Source organism: Hemitrygon akajei, chromosome 14 (assembly GCF_048418815.1).
Source record: "Hemitrygon akajei chromosome 14, sHemAka1.3, whole genome shotgun sequence".
In the NCBI taxonomy this organism is placed as follows: Eukaryota; Metazoa; Chordata; class Chondrichthyes; order Myliobatiformes; family Dasyatidae; genus Hemitrygon; species Hemitrygon akajei.
The window spans coordinates 71,644,239-71,663,375 of NC_133137.1; the positions used below are offsets into that span (position 1 = coordinate 71,644,239).

At 39.3% G+C, this 19,137-nt stretch overlaps 1 protein-coding gene across 5 annotated transcripts in view; it reads left to right on the forward strand.

Annotated features, from left to right (window-relative positions):
- tbc1d22a (TBC1 domain family, member 22a) overlaps window positions 1-19,137 on the forward strand; it is a 274,507-nt gene that overhangs the window by 164,198 nt on the left and 91,172 nt on the right. For all 5 annotated transcript variants that reach the window (XM_073066369.1, XM_073066368.1, XM_073066364.1 and 2 more), the window contains one exon: window positions 2,076-2,203. In XM_073066369.1, the coding sequence (XP_072922470.1) occupies window positions 2,076-2,203 (128 nt within the window). The remainder of the gene's footprint in view (window positions 1-2,075; window positions 2,204-19,137) is intronic.

Below are 19,137 nucleotides of genomic sequence, written 5' to 3' on the forward strand. Positions count from 1 at the left end.
TTTGTAATTTGAGGAAATGTTAATTGTTAGGTACTACATTGTGGGAATGTGATTAAGGTCAATGTATGCAGTTAAGGAATAAAAAAGCTAATGGTAAGAATGCTAAGGAGAGTTGAGATGAAATATAGTCATCCAAATTGATATGGTGATTGGTGCTTCTTCACCATTTCTGGAGCATTTTGGATGAAAGAATTAGAATTAAAATTTGGGACTTGGCTTGTGGCACCAAATTGACCAAAGGCAGAATATAGACGATGAGTGTGATTTTTTTTAAAAATGTGGATTCATATCTTAAGGATTGAATATTTAATTGATAATTAAACTTCATGCAAGATTTTGGTAACAGACAGTAGTTGACAGTAATGTGTGCAAACTATTTGTTTTCAGAACAACACACAAAATATATTAGAGGAACTCAGCAGGACAGGCAATATCTATGGAAGAGTATCCAATTGATGTTTCAGGCAAAGATCCTTTATCAAAACTAGATATTTTTTCTCCAGTCCAGATGAAAGGTCTCGGCCCAAAGCATTGACTGTATTCTTTCCCATAGATGCTGCTTGGTCTACTGAATTCCTCCAACGTTTTTTGTGTGTGGCTTTGGATTTCCAGAATCTGCAGGCTTTCTCACGTTTAAAGCATATGGTTGAATGTGTTATTTGCATTGAGGATGTGCTGGGGGCAGCCTGCAAGTGTTGCTGTGATTCCGAAGCCAACAGAGCATACCCTGAACTTACTAACCCTAACTCGTACATCAGTAGAGTGTGGGAGGAAACAGGAACTCATGGAAGAAACCCTCACACGGTCACAGTGAGAGCATAGAAACTGCTTACAGACCACAGTGGGAATTGAACCCTGATCTTGCTTCTGGCATTATGCTAACCGCTATGCTATTGTGCCACCCTTAATAGCAATTGGATTATGAGCATAAATGTGCATGAAAATTTAAACCTGAAATGAAAGAAAAAAAATAACTTTTTTTTAGTTGCTAACAACTAGTTGCTATTCTCCTACTTATTTAACAGTATATATATTTTTGTTTCTTTAATTATGTGAGTTGAGAAACTTTCTCTGATGCAAGCTAGAAAGTCATCTGTAGTAGTGTTTTTATGCAGTGCCAAAGGTTTGTGTATTGCCATAATTATAAGCAAGGTTGTGGGCACTTTAAAAGCTGAATTCAGAGCACTTCAATCTTAATAGATTTGTGGAAGATTTAAGCAAAGAAACCAATTTAAGCAATGAGTGGAATTGTTATGTAATTGCAAGCTAGAAATGCAAGCTATAAAGTCAATTATTAATTCTTTTCCCTTGATGAATTATTGGGTAATGGTGACAGCTAGTGTATTTAAGCTATACAGACCAGAAAATCCTTTGACCTGCTCAGTGTGATAAATGAGCTCATGGCAGAGGGGAGATGAAATCTGGCCTAATTGCCACTGGTTTTGGAGGAGAAAGATTAATCTGGGCTGCTGCTCTTTATCACTAGAGAGTGACAATACATTGTGGAGACAGAGCGTGTGTATATTGCTTAATATCAGAAGGTATGATGCTTTGGCAGTGAAAGAGTCTGCTGGCAGCTACCATGATTCTTGCTAGATGCATGCTCATTTGAGCAAGATAACAGCAGGGTATTGCTATACTATAGCAAGAGTGAAAAAGGATGCAAATAAAAAGGAATATGTCTCTAATTTTAAACATGTGGAGAATAATAGTACATCTTGGTGTTCAACACATAGTTTAGTGCGACACAGTGGCGTGGCGGTTAGCACAGCGTTTTACAGAACCAGTGAAGTGAGTTCTATTCTGGCCACTTCCTGTAAGGAATGTTCTCCCCGTGTCCATGGGGGTTTCCTCCGGGAACTCCGGTTTCCTCCCACAGTCCAAAGGATGTACTGGTTGAAAAGTTATTTGGTCATTGTAAATTGTTGCATGATTAGGTTAAGATGAAATTGGGGGTTGTTGAGTGTTGCAGCTTGAGGAGTTGGAAGGACTGACTCTGTACTGTCTCAATAAATAAAAAAATTTACATCAGACTTGTAGTTTTGATATGATGAGTTTAACTTTTTTCCTTGCAGAACAAGTACATAAACACTTACAACAGGCAGAAGTTGAATACCTGCAGTTTGCTTTTCGATGGATGAATAATTTGTTGATGAGGGAACTCCCGCTGCGGTGTACCATCCGGCTATGGGATACTTATCAGGTGAGTTCATCTTCTCTTTACAGTCCGTTACCCACTCTTATGAAGCACCTGCGTCAGTTGCATGAGTCCTTGAAAAGCATTAACTGCTTTAAGTATAGTACCTTGTATGTATCGTTAATTGACCAAATTAGATGTTACTAATTTTTTGTCTTGACATAAACATTGATGTAGAATTGGAAGCACATTTAATAGCTGTTTGTTACATGGAACATGTGGAGACAGTAATTAACTTATTTAGATTAGGTGTATTATCTTTTATGGAAAAAGTTAAAACACTTTTAAATTGGCATTACAAATAGGTATAAAAAGCAAGTCTGCCTTTAAGGCATGGTCATCTATCATCTCAAAGTTCTTCATAGACAATGAAGTTCTATTGAAGTGTAGTCACTGCTGTATTGAAGGAATAGTTCAGTTCCTTGAGTGAAAGGAGTACTTTAGTGACTGGTATGGGTGTAGTGTGACATTTCACTGCTTCAACTTTGCCTTAACTGACAGAAGCATTTTAAAAGAAAATCTTGATGCATGGATTCTTGATTCTGGAGAGAAACAATTCATTGTTCTGAGTAGCATCTGAAGTGAAACAAAGGCAGAAAGTGGCAAATGCACTCAGTCAGATAGCTGCTAGAGAAAGAAAACTTCCTTTTGTACCTCGGATCATGTATCAGAATTAGGGCAGAGAGAAAACAAGTTAGTTTTAGTTAGCAGAGAAGAGGGATAGTAGAACAAAGAGTAAAATCTTTGATGGGGTGAGACCATATTTATAAATGTGGCAGTTAAGGTCTTCTCCATATAAAGTGTTGCCAATGGTAAGATTATGGAATGTGCTCAGCAGGATAGAATATACAACAAAAGAAAAAAAGGAAAAGAAGAAAATCCGAGGCAGAATGATAGATAGTAGAAATATTCAGATCTTCAATAAAGAAAGAGAGAAGGACGTTAGCTCAAGTTGGAAAATCTTGAGTTCAGAAGCCTACTATGTGCCATATGGAATTGATGTTGTTCCTTAAGTTTGCATTGGATCTCATTGGGAAAAGTCCCTAGAAGGGAGGAAAGCAACTCAATCTGATTTTGTTTCAGATATCCACCATCTGATTTTTTTTTGATTTCTCTCCCAAGCACCAGAGTATGAGGTCAATATTATTTGAACAGCCCATGGATTCCTGAGCAGTTTAAAGGTGAAAAGGGAGATTTTTGAAGGGTATTAGAGGGGCAAAACATTTCACAAATTTTTCACAAATCAGAACATTATGATCAGTAACTTGTGACACGTTCTGTGAGTTTCTGAAGATTGCCTTCTGTCTGGAGTGGAGTTCCGGTTTAAGATGGTGCTGGTGAATCTCAGTGTCTTCTTGTTGGTGGCTAAGGAAACCAGGAAAACAACTAAATACTTTGTTAATCACTCTTTTTCTGACAAATGATCATCGCAAGCAATAGTCTGTAACTTCCCTTTGGACTTGGAGGCAATTTGGTGTGGTAGAACCAAGGCAAGGCAGCAGGCCAGTTGCAGAGAGCAAGCAAGACCGTGGTTTGATCAAATTAAACGGCAGGCTGAATTGGAAAGGTTGGGCACAGGTTAAATCAAAGTGTTGGAGTCCATCCCCAGAAGTGAAAAGACTGTTGTTTGGATGACAATTTAGGTGCCAGACCAGATTGAAAAGGCCAGGGTGTCGGGGCCCAAGGGGAGGGTTGAGCAGTTCAGCTCACTGCTCTGCTCTGCACTAAACTAAGGGCCTGTTGACAAACTCTTCATGGACTTCAAGTTGGAATGCTGTTTGCTTGTGTGTATTGTTTGAATGATTTGTTTTTTGTCTCTGCACATTGAGTGTTTGACAGTCTTTTTATGCTGTTTTTGGTTTCTTTGTTTCATGGCTACCTGTAAGGAAATGAATCTCAAGGTTATATAATGTATACATTCTTTGATAATAAATGTACTTTGAACTTTTGATTTTCCTTAGTGGCTGTACTTTATTACTTTATTTCTCTCATCAAACTAAAGGGATCTCTGGTGCTGTCATAAATATGAAAATCACTTAATCACTTTTGTGATTTTAGCAGCTACTTTGGTGGTTGCAGACCTTAGTTTTCCCTCGCATTGTAATCCTAATATCTTAGTAAAATTTGAGGTCAAGTCTAATTTGTACTTGCAGTTTATTCAAATATATAAGCATCTGTTCAAAGTAAATTTATTATCAAAGTATATCTATGTCACCATATACAACTGAGGTTAATTTTCTTAGGGGTAGACATAATAAATCCAAGAACCATAATAGAATCAACAAGAGACCACACCCTGTAGACATACAACCAGTGTGCAAAAGACAACAAACTGCAAATACAAAAAGAGGAAATAATAATAATAATAAATAAATAAGCGATAAATATTGAGAACATGAAATAAGGAATCTTTGAAAGTGAGTCCATAGGTTGTGGGAACATTTCAATGATTGGAAAAGTGAAGTTGAATGATTCAAGAGCCTGATGGTGGAGGGGTGGTAAACTGTTTCTGATGGCAGCAGCAAGAAGAGAGCATGACCTGGGTGATGGAGGACCCTAATGATGTATGCTGATTTCCTTTGATAATGCTCCATAGAGACATGCTCAATGATGAGGAGGCTTTATCCTCGATGGACTGGGACATATCCACAACTTTTTGTAGGATTTTCTGCTCAAGGGCTTTGGTGTTTCCATAGCAGGCTGTGATGCATCCAGTTAATATACTCTCCACCACATACTGTTCATCAAAGTTTTAGATGTCATGCTGAATCTTTGCAAGCTCCTAAGAAAGTAGAGGCGCTGTCGTGATTTCTTTGTAATTGTACTTACCTGCTGAGCCCAGGACAGGTCCTTTGAAATGATCTGTCATTGCTGACTCAAATTCACTGTGTTCAAATTGCCTTTAATGCTTCTACTCTCTCTCATTCACTGCAATTCTCAGGAGTGAGTGGTGTCTGTGCATGAATTCCTTTAACATGAGTGACTGTTGGATACCAGCTGCTCAATGAATTGGCAGACAAAGTAGAAAGAAAGGCCAAGGCAATAGCTGCATAGATGTTGAGCTTGCACACATGCACACACATACACATCTTACCCCATTCCCTTAGCTGACCTACTTCTACCTCACTAGCACCTTCTCCCCACCCAGCTGCACTTCTCAACAATTTTTCCCTTTCCTCAGTTCTCCTCTCTTTCAACTCTGGACTCTTACACTGACTCATTTCTCTTGAATACATCATTTGGCATCATCAATAACGTTTCGATCATTGCAATTGCCTGTTTCAGCTTGTATAAATTTATCATGCAAATAGCAGGGGACTGAGAATATTATCCTATTAAGTTTTGCTAGTTTCAGGCAGAATGCTGTCCAGTTCTCATCAACCTTGTTTTCTGTTTTTAAGCCAATTTCCAATTTTGCCAGCTCATTTCCATTAATTCTTTAAGACCTAATCATCCTTGAAGTACATCAAGTAAATTATATTTTCTGGATTCACCCTGATCTACTAATAAGGCTAATTTCTCATAAAACTCCATGGCATATGTGCAAATTAACAACATTTATGAATATACGACTTCTAGATTCCTTTTGACCTTTAGACCAATTTTGATGCCTTCCAGCAAAGAATTTACCTAGAGTCTGTGAACAGACAAAATGATATATCATCTGTCATGTTTTTCTTAAAATAAAAAAGCAAGTTTTTTCCCTCTTCCTTTCCAGTCCTGATGAAGCATCTCAGCCCAAAATGACAACTATTTATTCCCTTCTTCATGCTGCCTGTCTTGCTAATTTCCTCCAGCATTTTGTGTTTAGCTGAACATTTCTGGCATCTGCAGAATCTCTTGTTTGATTTTTAGAATTGGTTACCTGTAAGCCATTAAACATAGAACTTATGATAGGACAGCACAGTATGGGCCTTTTGCTTATGGTGTTGTGCTGACCTTTGAACCTACTCCACAATCAATCTTGCTCTTCTCTCTTACATAGCCCACAACTCTCCATTTTTTTTCATCCATGTGTCTTAAGTGACTTAATTGCCTCTAATGTATCAGGCTCTACCAGTAGCCCCAGCAGTTCATTCCAGACATTTGCCATTCTCTGTATTCAAAACAAGCTATCTCTGACATCTCCCCTAAACCTTGTTCCACATACCTTAAAAGGATGTTCTCTGGTATTAGATACTGCTGAACTGGGAAAAAAGATGCTGGCTGTCCACTCTATTTATGCTTCTTATTATATTGGGCACCTTCATCAAGTCACCTCTCATCCTCCTTTGCTGCAAAGAGAAAAGCCTAATTGACTCAACCTTTTCACATAAGGCATTCCCTAATCTCTCTATGCCCTCTTGAAAGCTTCTGTATCCTTCCTATATGAAGTGACCAGAACTGAATACAGTACTCTAAGTGTAGTCTAACCAGAGATTTATATAGCTGCAACATTACCTTACTCTATCTCCCACTAATAAAGGCCAACACTCTATGTACCTCTTTAATCACCCTATCAACTTGGGCAGCAACTTTGAAGGATCATTGAACGTGGAACCCAAGATCTCTCTGTTCCTCCACACTGCTAAGAATCCTGCCATTTACCGTGAACTCCACCTTCAGGTTTAACCTTACAAAGCAAAGCATTCGCATTTTTCTGGATTGAACTCCATCTGCCACTTATGGGCCCAGCTTGTCTGTGTTCCGTTGTAACGTACAACAGCCTTCTAAGCCATCCACAATCCCACCAACATTTGTACCATCTATAGACTTACCAACCCACCTTCATTTATAATAATCACAATGAGCAGGGGTCCCAGAACAGATCCCTGGGATTATCATTGGTCACCAACTTCCAAGCAGAGTATGTTCTGTCTGCTACCCCACCTTGCCTTCTGTGGGCACGCCAATCTGAATCCACACTGCCAAGTTTCCCTGGATCCTGTGCTTCATGACTTTCTGGATCCCTAATGACGAGTATTGGGTATAATTCACTGACCAGATAAACAGTCAATAACAATTTAGTACATAATTGTTGAGGCAGGTCACTAATTTTGTTGGAAGGCATAGCATTCAGTATTCCTCTTGTACTGAAATATACCCATTATTTCCTTTACTTATAAAATGATTAGATTCCATTTTGCTCCTGAGGACACCTTTCACACTTCTTGCTAATGCCCAGCTGCTAGGATCTGTGTATGGTTTTTTTTCTTCTTTTGTTTTGTACCTTAGACACTTTTTTCATTAGTGAAGTTCTTGCCTTTTAGGAGCTTTGTCTGACAGCTCCCAATAATTTATTGTCTTTTTAACAATATAACATATAGAATACAAGCAGGCGAAGGTCAGTCAAGCTTGCCCTGAATTCAGTAAGATTGTGGCTGATGCTATGCCTCAGGTGAATTCATAGGAAGAATTATTCTGAATAGTTCTAAGAGTGAGAAATTAAAATCAGTACAAAATAGTATCCTTAGAGTAGGTTATATAGAAATATTAATCAGGTAATATCTTGAATATATGTCTCAGAAATTGAGATAATGTTAACATAGAAACTGAAAATACGACCCAGTTTAACAACATGAACTCCATTAACCTTTATCGTTTTTTTTCTACTGTGACAAACTTGATTGATCTACAAAGTATTTCTAACATTCACTGTTAATGTTTTGTGCAATGCTGATTTATATTTATCAGAGAGATACTTAATTTCTTGATTTCATCCAGCAGTATGCGTGCATGCGGTGTGTTTTGTCTCTTATTGTGAAGAAAAAATCAGTGTTGCTATTGATACTCTTTGAATCTGTCATTTATCAACTAAGTAGTTTGATAGTTATTCCCTGACCCTGACTGCCTCATTGCACAATGGATGTTCAGTCCCTGTACAATTCTATCAGCCATCAAGAAGGCCTTGAAGCTGTCTACTTCTTTCTCAACAAAAGATTCAACCAGTTCTCCCACCACCCTCCATCAGGTCGAATTGGTCCTCACCCTCAACAATTTCTCCTTTGGCTCCTCCCACTTTCTCTGAACTCAAAAGGTAGCCATAAGCACCCGCATGGGCCCCTGCTGTGCCTGCCTTTTCGTTAGCTAAAAGACCAGTCTTCATTTCAAGCCTTCCTCGGTAATGCTTCCCAGTTCTTCCTCTGCTACATTGATGACTGCTGAGCAACAATTTTATCAACTTTGCCTCCAACTTCCACCCTGCCCTTAAATTCATGTGGTCTATTTCTGATACCCCTCTCTCTTTTCTTGATCTCTCTGTCTCCATCTCTAGAGGCAAGTTGTCTACTGACATCTTTCATACACTTACTAATTCCCATGGCTATCTTGACTATACCTCTTCCCACACTGTCTCCTGTAAGAATGCTCTTTCCTTTTCTCAGTTTCTTCACCTTCACTGCACCTGTTCCCAGGATGAAGCTTTCCTTTCCAGTACATGAGAGAAGTCCTTCTTCAAAGAGCAGGATTTCCTTTCCTCCACCATCCTCACTTCTATCTCCTCCATTTCCCTGACATCTGCACTTATTCCATCTTCCAGCCATTTTAACAGGGATAGAGTTCCTCTTGTCCTCATCTACCACTCCTTGTGCCACTGCAACCAACACAGCATTCTCTGTGATGTCTGCCGTCTGAATCAGGATCCTAACACCAACATACCTTTACCTCCTTCCCTCACTCTCTGCTTTCCCTAGGGATTGTTCTCTTCATGATTCCTTGTCCACTAGTCACTCCCCACCAATGTCCCTCAGGGCACTTGTCCTTGCACGTGGCAAAAGTGCTCCATCTACCCATTCACCTACTCCCTCACCTCCACTCAGGGCCCCAAACAGTCCTTTCAGATGTAGCAGTGCTTCACCTATAAATCTGCTGGGGTCATCTAATGTATCCAATGCTCCCGATTGGTGAGACCCAATGTAAATTGGGGGACCGCTTTGTCGAGCACCTCTGCTCCATCCGCCAAAAGTGGAATTTCTTGGTGTCCACCATTTTAATTCCTATTCCCATTTCCCGTTCCAATATTTCAGTCCATGGCCTACTCTTTTGCCATGATGAGGCCACTCTCAGGATGGAGGAGCAACACCTCATATTCCGTTGTGGTAGCCTCAAACCTGATGGCATGAGCATCGATTTCTCCTTCTGGTAAATAATTTTTCCTTTCCCCTTCGTTCTTCTTCTATTCCCCATTCTGGCCTCTTACCTCTTATCCTCACCTGGCTATCACCTCCCCTGGGTATCCCTCCTCCTTCCCTTTCTCCCATGATCCACTCTCCTTTCCTATCAGATTCCTTTTATCTAGCCCTTTATCTTTCCCACCCACCTGGCTTCATCTATCACCCTGTAGGTATCTTCCTTTCTCTCCCCCCCACTTTTTATTCTGGCATCTTCCTCTTTGCTTTCTAGACTTTAAGAAGGAACTCAGCCTGAAACGTTGACTGTTTGTTCTGTGGATGGTGTCTGGCCTGCTGAGTTCCTGCAGCATTTTGTGTCTGTTGCTCTGGATTTCCAGCATCTGCAGCATCTCTTGTGTTTTTGATGGTTATTGACTACTTTTTATGTTAGTCTCACACAGTCCCATTTAGCTGTCATCCCCATGCAGACGTACCTACATTGTTTCTCAATCCAGCAAGAATTCTATTTTAAAATTCTCACTCATGTTTTCAGAAATCACATTGATTAGCTCCTCCCTCTCTTTGTAACCTTGTACAATTCTAGTCTAAAGAACATCCCTGATACTAAGACAGAAACAATTACAGATGCTGGAACCAAAAGAGCAAAGCAGAATGCTGAAAGAACTTGCAGTATCTATGGAGGTCAACATTCCTGGTTGAGACTCTGCATCAGGTTTGAGAGGGAACAGGAATGTTGCTATTACATAGTGTTACGTAAAGAGTTTGTGGATTGGTTGTGATAGTTGCTGGTAGGTCATAGCTTGAGCCCAATGGGGGGAGGGATGATGGAATGGTGGAACCAGGTATGGGAAAGATGGAATTGATGAACAGAGGGAGGCAAAAACTAAATGACGGACAGAAGTCGGTGTGGGAGGAGAGCACTGAAGGGAGAGATTACCTGAAACACAAGATGTTCTTCTCAAAGTCACAGTATGTATGCAATATACAACCCTGAGATTTATATTCCCGCAGACAGCCATGAAACAATGAAACATCATGGAACCCATTCAAAGAAAACATTAAACGGCCAATGTGCAAAAAAAACCAAATCACACAAACAGCATAAAAAGAGCAATAACACACAGAATATTAAATATAAAACTGTAGAGGTCTTGAATGATTCTAGGAATGTTCAGTTTAGTTCAGTTCCGTTTAACTTAGTGCTGGGCTGTGCATTGATTGCAGAGCCAGTCCGCCCAGATCAATATCGCGCAGAATGGCAATAAAAAAGATGAGTAATCAAAACATAGAAATACAGATGACATGAGGTGCAGGATCCTCTAACAACAAATCCAATCCGTAAATCACACCAATAATAATAGCTCAGGCAGAGGAAAGATAGCTTGATGTGGGAAAGGGAAGGAGAGTTCAAAGTTCGAAGTACATTTATTATCTAAGTATGTATAAATTATACAATCTTGAGGTTCATTTGCTTACAGGCAGCCATACAACAAGAAACTCAAAATAACCCAATTTTAAACAAAGACCAACACCCAATGGGGGGGGGGGGGGGGGAGAGTGGAAGAGAGAGAGAGAGAGAAGAAAAAGAATCTCAAATCACGCAAACAATAAAAGCAAGCAACAGCATTTAGAACTAAAGTGAGTCCATAGACATGAAGCCTGGTACAGCCAGGGAAGGCCTATAGCCTCAGCTTCAGTTCATCACACAGCGGGGCAAATCGTAGTAAGGCTCACAGACACGAAGCCCCTAGCAACCATAGCAGGGCATAGCCTCAGCGCCACGGCTTGCAGAGAGCAGTGTAAACATCGTGGAGCAGCAAGTGGCCTGACCCTTGTTTCCAGTCCTGGCGCCCTGCCGTTTCAGTCTATCTGGGCTGGTATTTAACTTGTCCAAACTCCGAGTCATCCCCCCCACACTAGGACCTGATGTACCCCACTACATCGGTACGTTCTGGGCCTGGACCCCGCCACCACGTTCCGGCCCTTATCTGACCTTCCCAAATCGGCCGGGTGCTCAGATTGATTGAACCTTGTTCTCGGTTTAGGTGGATGGTCTCTGATCCAACTCCTCTGTGCCCGCTCCAACTCTTACTCCATCTCAAATGTGCCTTGACCAGGCTCCAACTTTGCATCGTATCCACAGGCCTCGACCCTCAAGTCAGTCTCGCCTTCACTTGCTTCTTCATTGTTTGTGGTGTTAGTTTACCACAGTTTTCCACTGGAAAAGTGTTTATATTAATAAAGTATTTAATCGTATTTCTTGCTTTATGATTTACCAGTAAACTGTCATCCAGCTTCAGTAGCGCGACCTTAAACCGTAAGTTAAAATGTTATACACTAGCTGTGGAAAGTAGCACAGTGGCTTTACAAAATGTAGCTTACAAACAGGTGAATTTTCTAATTTCATGTAAACCACAGTTCAGGTGTTCTCCCATATACACATTTACCTTTTCTCCTAGTTTTCTTGTCACTTTGTTACTCCCTCCCATTCCCTCCATCACTCAGTTGGTTCTATTTATCATTTATCTGCTTGCTATCTGGTTCCATCTATAATGTACCAGCCTCTTTATCCTACCAATCTCACAGTGCTATATGCAGGCAATCTTTTCACTTCATTCTCAGTCATGATTTCAAGCCTTGAGTTTAAACACATTACTGCTGGGAGCTGTTCATTTTGTCATTGTAGCAGGAAGTCTTTTATTGTTGAATTATTTTGAATTATGCTACCAAGTTTCTTTTCAAAAGCTGTATATTCATTAGCTACAATAATTTATTAAAGCTGTAACTTGACCAGCCAAATTTTCTCTGAACAGCTTTTACTATTTCCAAATAATTCAATGCGTACAACTCATTACAGTCTAATCTTGGTTTACTTTTTCCTATTGACTTACTGGGCAACTGGGAACAGTTGTAATACACTATGGTTTATAAATAACATTTTAATCCAGTAAATATAGACAAATGAAAAATTCTTTTACTTCATGTTGTAGGGATGTTTAAGCATTTTTTTTTCAATGTTAAGGGCTTAACTACTGCATAATTTAATTGTTCCAACCAATAAGTTTGGAATGCAGAAGTGAATTTTTTTATATTGAATCACATTCAAAAATTTAATTAGAATGAACGGTTTTGGACAAGATGTAAAACAGCAGACAATTCGGATTAATTATGAAATAAACTTTAAATTTTAGATTTTATATAGCCCATATTCTGTTACTTTCTTCTGAAATATATTTCCATTGAGATGTATTTTAAACCTGAGTGTGTTGGCAATCAATTTAAGTTCCATTTCAATTTCGTCTTTCATTTAGTGATCATCATTCTTACTGCAATTCTTTAGAATAATCAAAACTATCACTCATTAAAGCAGAAAGTTTATTTTTAAACATGCATTTTGCTTTGTATATTTCATGAATACCAAGTAAAGACTGAGAAGAAATTTGTAATTCCACCTATACAACTGTATATTTAAAGAAGTCTTGATGTTCAATAGAGGCTGATACAATAAGCAGAATATATGCAGAGGGTTTGGTTAATTGGGACATATCAGGACCAGTATATTTTGGCCCAATTAGCCAGTTTCATGGAAATCATTAAAAAGGTATTATTTAAGTGAATAACAAATTATCTATTTAAATGAATACTACCAATATCACTACTGTACTGTAATACAGTTTTTGTAATAGTTATCGACAGAGGAATTCATCCAATGTATGTTGCTGTGCTATTTTGATTGATTATAAATGAACAAAATTAGTGCAGACACCTAGTGCAGAGAATGGACCGCCTTCATACAATGCTTTCAATGATGGCATCCTCATTTATCTTGTAACATTCAAGATGATTGTCAATAACTTTAAATTCTTCATAGTCCATCACTATCTGAAGTAGAGAGATTGTTACCTTTTCATTCCCGGCTGTTTCTGACATCTCCAAACCTTGAATGCTTGACACTGCAGTGGGCAAAATATTGCTGTTGAGTGAAGAGTTCCAAGATTTAGACCCAGAAATGATGAAGAACCACCAAAATATTTACAAGTGAGAATGGTGTGTGACCAAGCAGAAAAGGTGCAGTTGGTGGGGTCCCATGCACTTACTGTGGCTTGGTGAATAACTGCAGTAGGTATCAACTCTGAAGCTATCGTGCTCTGGCGGTAGAGTGACTGAATGTTTTGGGTGGTTAATGCTTGAGCAACAATCAAGTGAGTTGCTGTATTCAGGATGATGTCAGACTTAATAAAAACTCATTATGGATGCAAACAATATTCCATCACGTTCTTGAGTTGTATCTTGTAGATGGTAGAAAGCTCTTGGGAAGTCAGGAGATGTCATTCTTTTGGTTGCTGCTTATGTGGCCACTCCAGCTGATTATTCTTTTGAATTATGACACACGCACTCTTAAAAGAGCGACAGTGGACTCTAGGCGATGGCAACCTCAGAATATCCAGACGTCCTCTTGTAGGTTCTTTCTTTCTATAGGTGGCCACTGCCTGCTATTTTTATGGCACATCTATTATTTGCCACCTGTCAGTGTAGGTCTTAATGTTGTCTATGTCCTGCTGCATGTAGGCATGAGCTGCCTCAAAGTTCAAAGTACATTTATTATCAAAGTATGTATAGTATGTACATCCTTGAGTTTTGTCTCCTTTCAGGCCGCCACAAAACAAAGAAACCCAATAGAATCCATTTTGAAAAAAAGACGGTCAAACACCCAATGTTTAGAAAAAAAGAAACAAACCATGCAAACAATAAAATAAGCAAATATCATTCAGAACTAAAGTTCACAGAAGTAAGTCCATGGCCATGAACCTAGTCACAGCCCATCCAGGAGCCTGTTAGTTGTAGGCTTTAGTTCAGCACAGAGATGAGTAAACCTCGCAGAGCAGCGAGTTGAAATGGCTTGTCTCCAACACCCTGACTTTTTCAATCTGGCCTGGTACTTAAATTTGGTAAACGTCGGGTCGTTCCTCTCTCTTGGACCCAGGCCCTGCCACTTCGATGCACTCTCAACTCTTGGACCCGCCACCTCAATTCAGCCCATACCCGACTTTTCCAATACAGCCCTGCAATTAAATCAGTCAGACTTTGGCTTGTTCCTTGCTCTCCGGCCCAGGCCCTGCCACCTCAGTTTGGCCTGTATACACCATGCTACAACCGGTCCTGCTCCTTCGAGATTTCAGTTCACACTGCAAAAATCCCAGGTCGTACTGGCAGTTCAGAAGCTCAACTCTGAACTGGCTTCATTTGCTGATGACTGACAAAAGGAAATGGATATTTTGCAATCAACATCAGCCATGCTGTTGTGATGCCTGTTCCAGCCAGAACTTCTGTGTTTGTTGGGGCTTGGTATGTGCAGGCCTGTAGTAGGTAGGGAGTAGTGAGCACAGGTGACCACGAAATTTCAGGATCTATCAACTCTATTGCCTCCTTGTGATCAGTTTAACTGGTAAATAATTTTCATTGTCTTAATTGCAGCAATGCTGTCACATCAGATAACACGGCCACAAAGTTTGTATCTTCATCTGTTTTTCCTTGTTACATTGAATCTAATTTGGTTGGTATTTGTCCATTCACATTACATTTGCATCAGTCTGTGTCTCATCCAAACTTATAATGTTCTTTAGAAATCTCATTTGACACCTACTCAGTGACAGATCCTACCATTGAGTAAGTGACATTTGAAATGTAATTTTATGTTGCTTGCTTAATGAAGAAATACCTAATTTCTGATTTGAAATTGGAAACAATGTTATTCATTTGGTAATGCTTTTTAAGAATATATTGGATATAAGATCTTCAAATTTCTTAATGACACATACATTTACAGATGATTCTAACAGGAAATTACAACTAGATTGCCAAGAGATTACCTTTATTGTCAAAGATTATTGCTTCTCATGGACTCATTTGATCGAGAAGAGTATTTCATTCAAAATAGAAATTTCTTTCAGGTGAATCATACCATAATAATAATGATTTTATTTTTGGAAAGATATGGGGAATTTTAACATTTGGCAATAAATATTTTCTAAGTAAGGTTGCTTTTTCTTTCTGTGAAAATCTGAAGAATCTTAACAAATGTGAAACAGTGAAAGGTCCGTTACCTTCATTGGCAATCAATGACATTGACAAAATGGAATTATGATGAAAGCAATTTTGTTTTTCTAAGCTGATTAATTAGAACTGTTCAAGTTATTTATACATTAAACAGTAATAAGTACATGATCAAATATTGTGTTAACATTTGCAGTAACAACACTTGCCCACATATTCCCTCAAAAATTAGTTTTCAAATACAGTGGCATGCAAAAGTTTGGGCACCCCTGGTCAAAATTTCTGTTACTGTGAATAGCTAACTGAGTAAAAGATGACCTGATTTCCAAAAGGCATAAAGTTAAAGATGACACATTTCTTTAATATTTTAAGCAAGATTATTTTTTATTTCCATCTTTTACAGTTTCAAAATAACAAAAAAGGAAAAGGGCCTGAAGCAAAAGTTTGGGCACCCTGCATGGTCAATTCTTAGTAACACCCCCTTTGGCAAGTATCACAGCTTGTAAACACTTTTTGTAGCCAGCTAAGAGTCTTTCAATTCTTGTTTGGGGGATTTTCACCCATTCTTCCTTGCAAAGGGCTTCTAGTTCTGTGAGATTCTTGGGCCGTCTTGCATGCACTGCTCTTTTAAGGTCTATCCACAGATTTTTGATGACGTTTAGGTCGGGGGACTGTGAGGACCATTTCAAAACCTCCAGCTTGCGCCTCTTGATTTAGTCCATTGTGAATTTTGAGGTGTGTTTAGGATCATTATCCTGTTGTAGAAACCATCCTCTTTTCACCTTCAGTTTTTTTTTACAGACAGTGTGATGTTTGCTTCCAGAAGTTGCTGGTATTTAATTGAATTCATTCTTCCCTCTACCAGTGAAATGTTCCCTGTGCCACTGGCTGCAACACAAGCCCAAAGCATGATCAATCCACCCTTGTGCTTAACAGTTGGAGAGGTGTTCTTTTCATGAAATTCTGCACCCTTGTTTCTCGAAACATATCTTTTTGCTCATTGCAGCCAAAAAGTTCTACTTTAACTTCATCAGTCCACAGGCCTTGTTTCCAAAATGCATCAGGCTTGTTTAGATGTTCCTTTGAATTTTTTGAATACAACTTAAGGATTTTGGGCTGCTGATCATGAAAATCACTATCGAATTTCCCTATCATGCATCATTTGTTTTTTGAAATTACCTATATTTGTTATTGCAGTTCATAATTCAGGTCAATTAAAATGTCATCCACAATGTAAGCTGAAAAATTTTCTCTCATGGCCATGCATGCCTGGGCATGCTTAGGCAGGGCGGATGCTGTATGGCAGGACAGGTTTTAGAAAGGCTACACATTTCCGTGTCGGATTTTGATATTTCAGATGGATGTTTCCCAGAATAACTGATGCCAAGATTAGGGAAAGTATTTTTGTTAGACCATAAATCAAACAGGTCATCAATGACAGGCAATTTGAAGAACTTCTCGTGGAACCGGGGAAAATTGCATGGAAGGCATTCAAGGATGTTGTTGAAAATTTTCTTGGCTGCTATAGAACACCAAACTACTTCCAGCATACAAAACCATGAAGTGGAACATGTCACTGAAGATTAATTTTCAGCATTCCCATTTAGACTTCTTCCCTGCAAGTCTTGGCACTGTCATTGATGAGCATGATGAAAGGTTTCACCAGGACATTGCGGTCATGGAAAAATGGTATCAGGGCAACTGGAATCCATCAATGCTGTCTGATTGTTGTTGGACACTTAAGTGAGAAGCCTCAGACACTAAGTAGAAATGAAAATCATCAACACAAGAGTTTTAGCTTAGGTGAAAATTAAAACCATGATATTCATTAAAAGTTTATTTCTTCAAATTCCTGTGTGATACAAGTAGTCTGAAATTATATTTGTGTTCAGCTTCAAGCAGTATATCATAAACATAATTCTAAGCAAGCAACACTTGTGAAAAAATTTGTTGTCCATTGTTTTATATATACTAGTTTTTCATATGAAATTGTATTTTGTTTGCTGCAGTACCATGTGAAATTAGGTTAATCCAGATTTTGCTTTCATCTGCAGTTTTATGCAATGACTGGTTGAGTGTATCTGAGGTCATAGTCATTGTCAGAGCCACAGAGCATGGATCAGACCCTTTAGACAGAGCAAAACACAAATTGCCGGAGGAACTCAGCAGGCCAGGCAGCACCTAAGGAGGGAAATAAAAACAGAGAAAACCTGCAGCACAATTCAGGCCCTTCGGCCCACAAAGCTGTGCTGAACATGAAATAGATGGTTAACATTTTGGGCTCTGACCCTTCATTAGGATTCGAAAGGAAGGGGACAGAAACCAGAAAAGGGAGGTGGGTTGTGGGGAAGGAGCACAAGTTTTCAGGTGATAGGTGAGACCAGGCGAGGGGAAAGGTTGGTGGGTAGGGGAGGGAGAAAGAAGTAAGAAGTTGGAAGGGCAGAGTTGATAGCAGAGGAAAGTGGACCATGGAAAAAAAGAGATGGAAGAGGGGAACGAGATTGAGGTGATGGGCAGATGAGGAAAAGAAAATGAATGAGAAGGAAACTAGAATGGGGAATGGAAAAGAGAGAAGGAGGGAAGAGGAGGGAAATTATTGGAAGTTGGAGAAATTGATGGTCATGCCATTAGGATGGAGACTACCCAGATGGAATACAAAGTGTTGCTCTTTCAAGTTGAGCTTTGTCTCATCATAACCATAAAGGAGGCCATGGATAGCCACTGAGTGAGTGCTTCTTCTGAACTGTGATCACTGCAATCTGCAGCTTGTAGTTTCCCTTTAAGAAACATACTTTCAAACTTTCTAAACAAGCTAGTGATTTTATGATCTCCTAAAGGATTTGGCAAGGTTTGTTCTCAAGAATGCAGGTATGGCATTGTGAAGAAGAGAAAGTTAAGCTGTAATTGCGGAAGAGATGGCTGGGATGGACTTCAAGCTGGATTAAAGCGTTGGGGTCCAAGAGTGGAAAACAAACTGATGTTCAACCCCACTATTCTGTGCTGGCCAAGATACACTACCGGAGACCACCAAGTTTGCCTGTTTAACTCATCTTCCTCTCTTCACTATGACCATCAGGCAGGAGGTGCAGGAGTCTTGGGCCCCATGCCGCCAGTTTCAAGAGCAGTTGTTGCCCAGTGGTCCTCGGGTTCCTGGACCACCTTCACTTACTTCAGGACTGAACTGACTCTGCAGCCTGTGGACTCACTTTCAGGGCTCTGCAGTTTATGTTCTTAGTATTATTTGTTTACTTTTTTTGGTAATTTGTATGATTTGTTCTCTTTTGCACATTTGATGTTTATTGGTCTTTGTTATTGTGTTTTTTTGTGAATGCTATTGTGTTCTTCTGTGTTACATACGTGTGTTAGATCTGCTATCATTTCATAATCGTCTCCAAAAGTTAAGATGCCCCTTATCTGCAAGGGCTCTAAATGTTGAGCATGTAACTGATAAATACAGTAACTTATTTGATTTTTAAATGGTTTAGCTTCTACTAAAGCTTCCAAGTTATTCTGAATGAGGTTTCTACCTTTATGATTCCAAGTCTGGGTTTTTTTTATCTTGACTTTCAGCCTTAATTAGTTGCCGGTTATCTACCATACATCTATGCACATCACTTCAGAAGGCAGTGACAACTCTGTCAGAGTAAAATAAGTCTTTTTAAAAGACATTGTATCTTCTGTTTTTCAGCTGTATAGTGCAAGACCAAAGAAGAACATTTACGCTCCTTTTTCAGTTAACATAAATAATGCAACACAAGACTTGGATGAATTATTGTT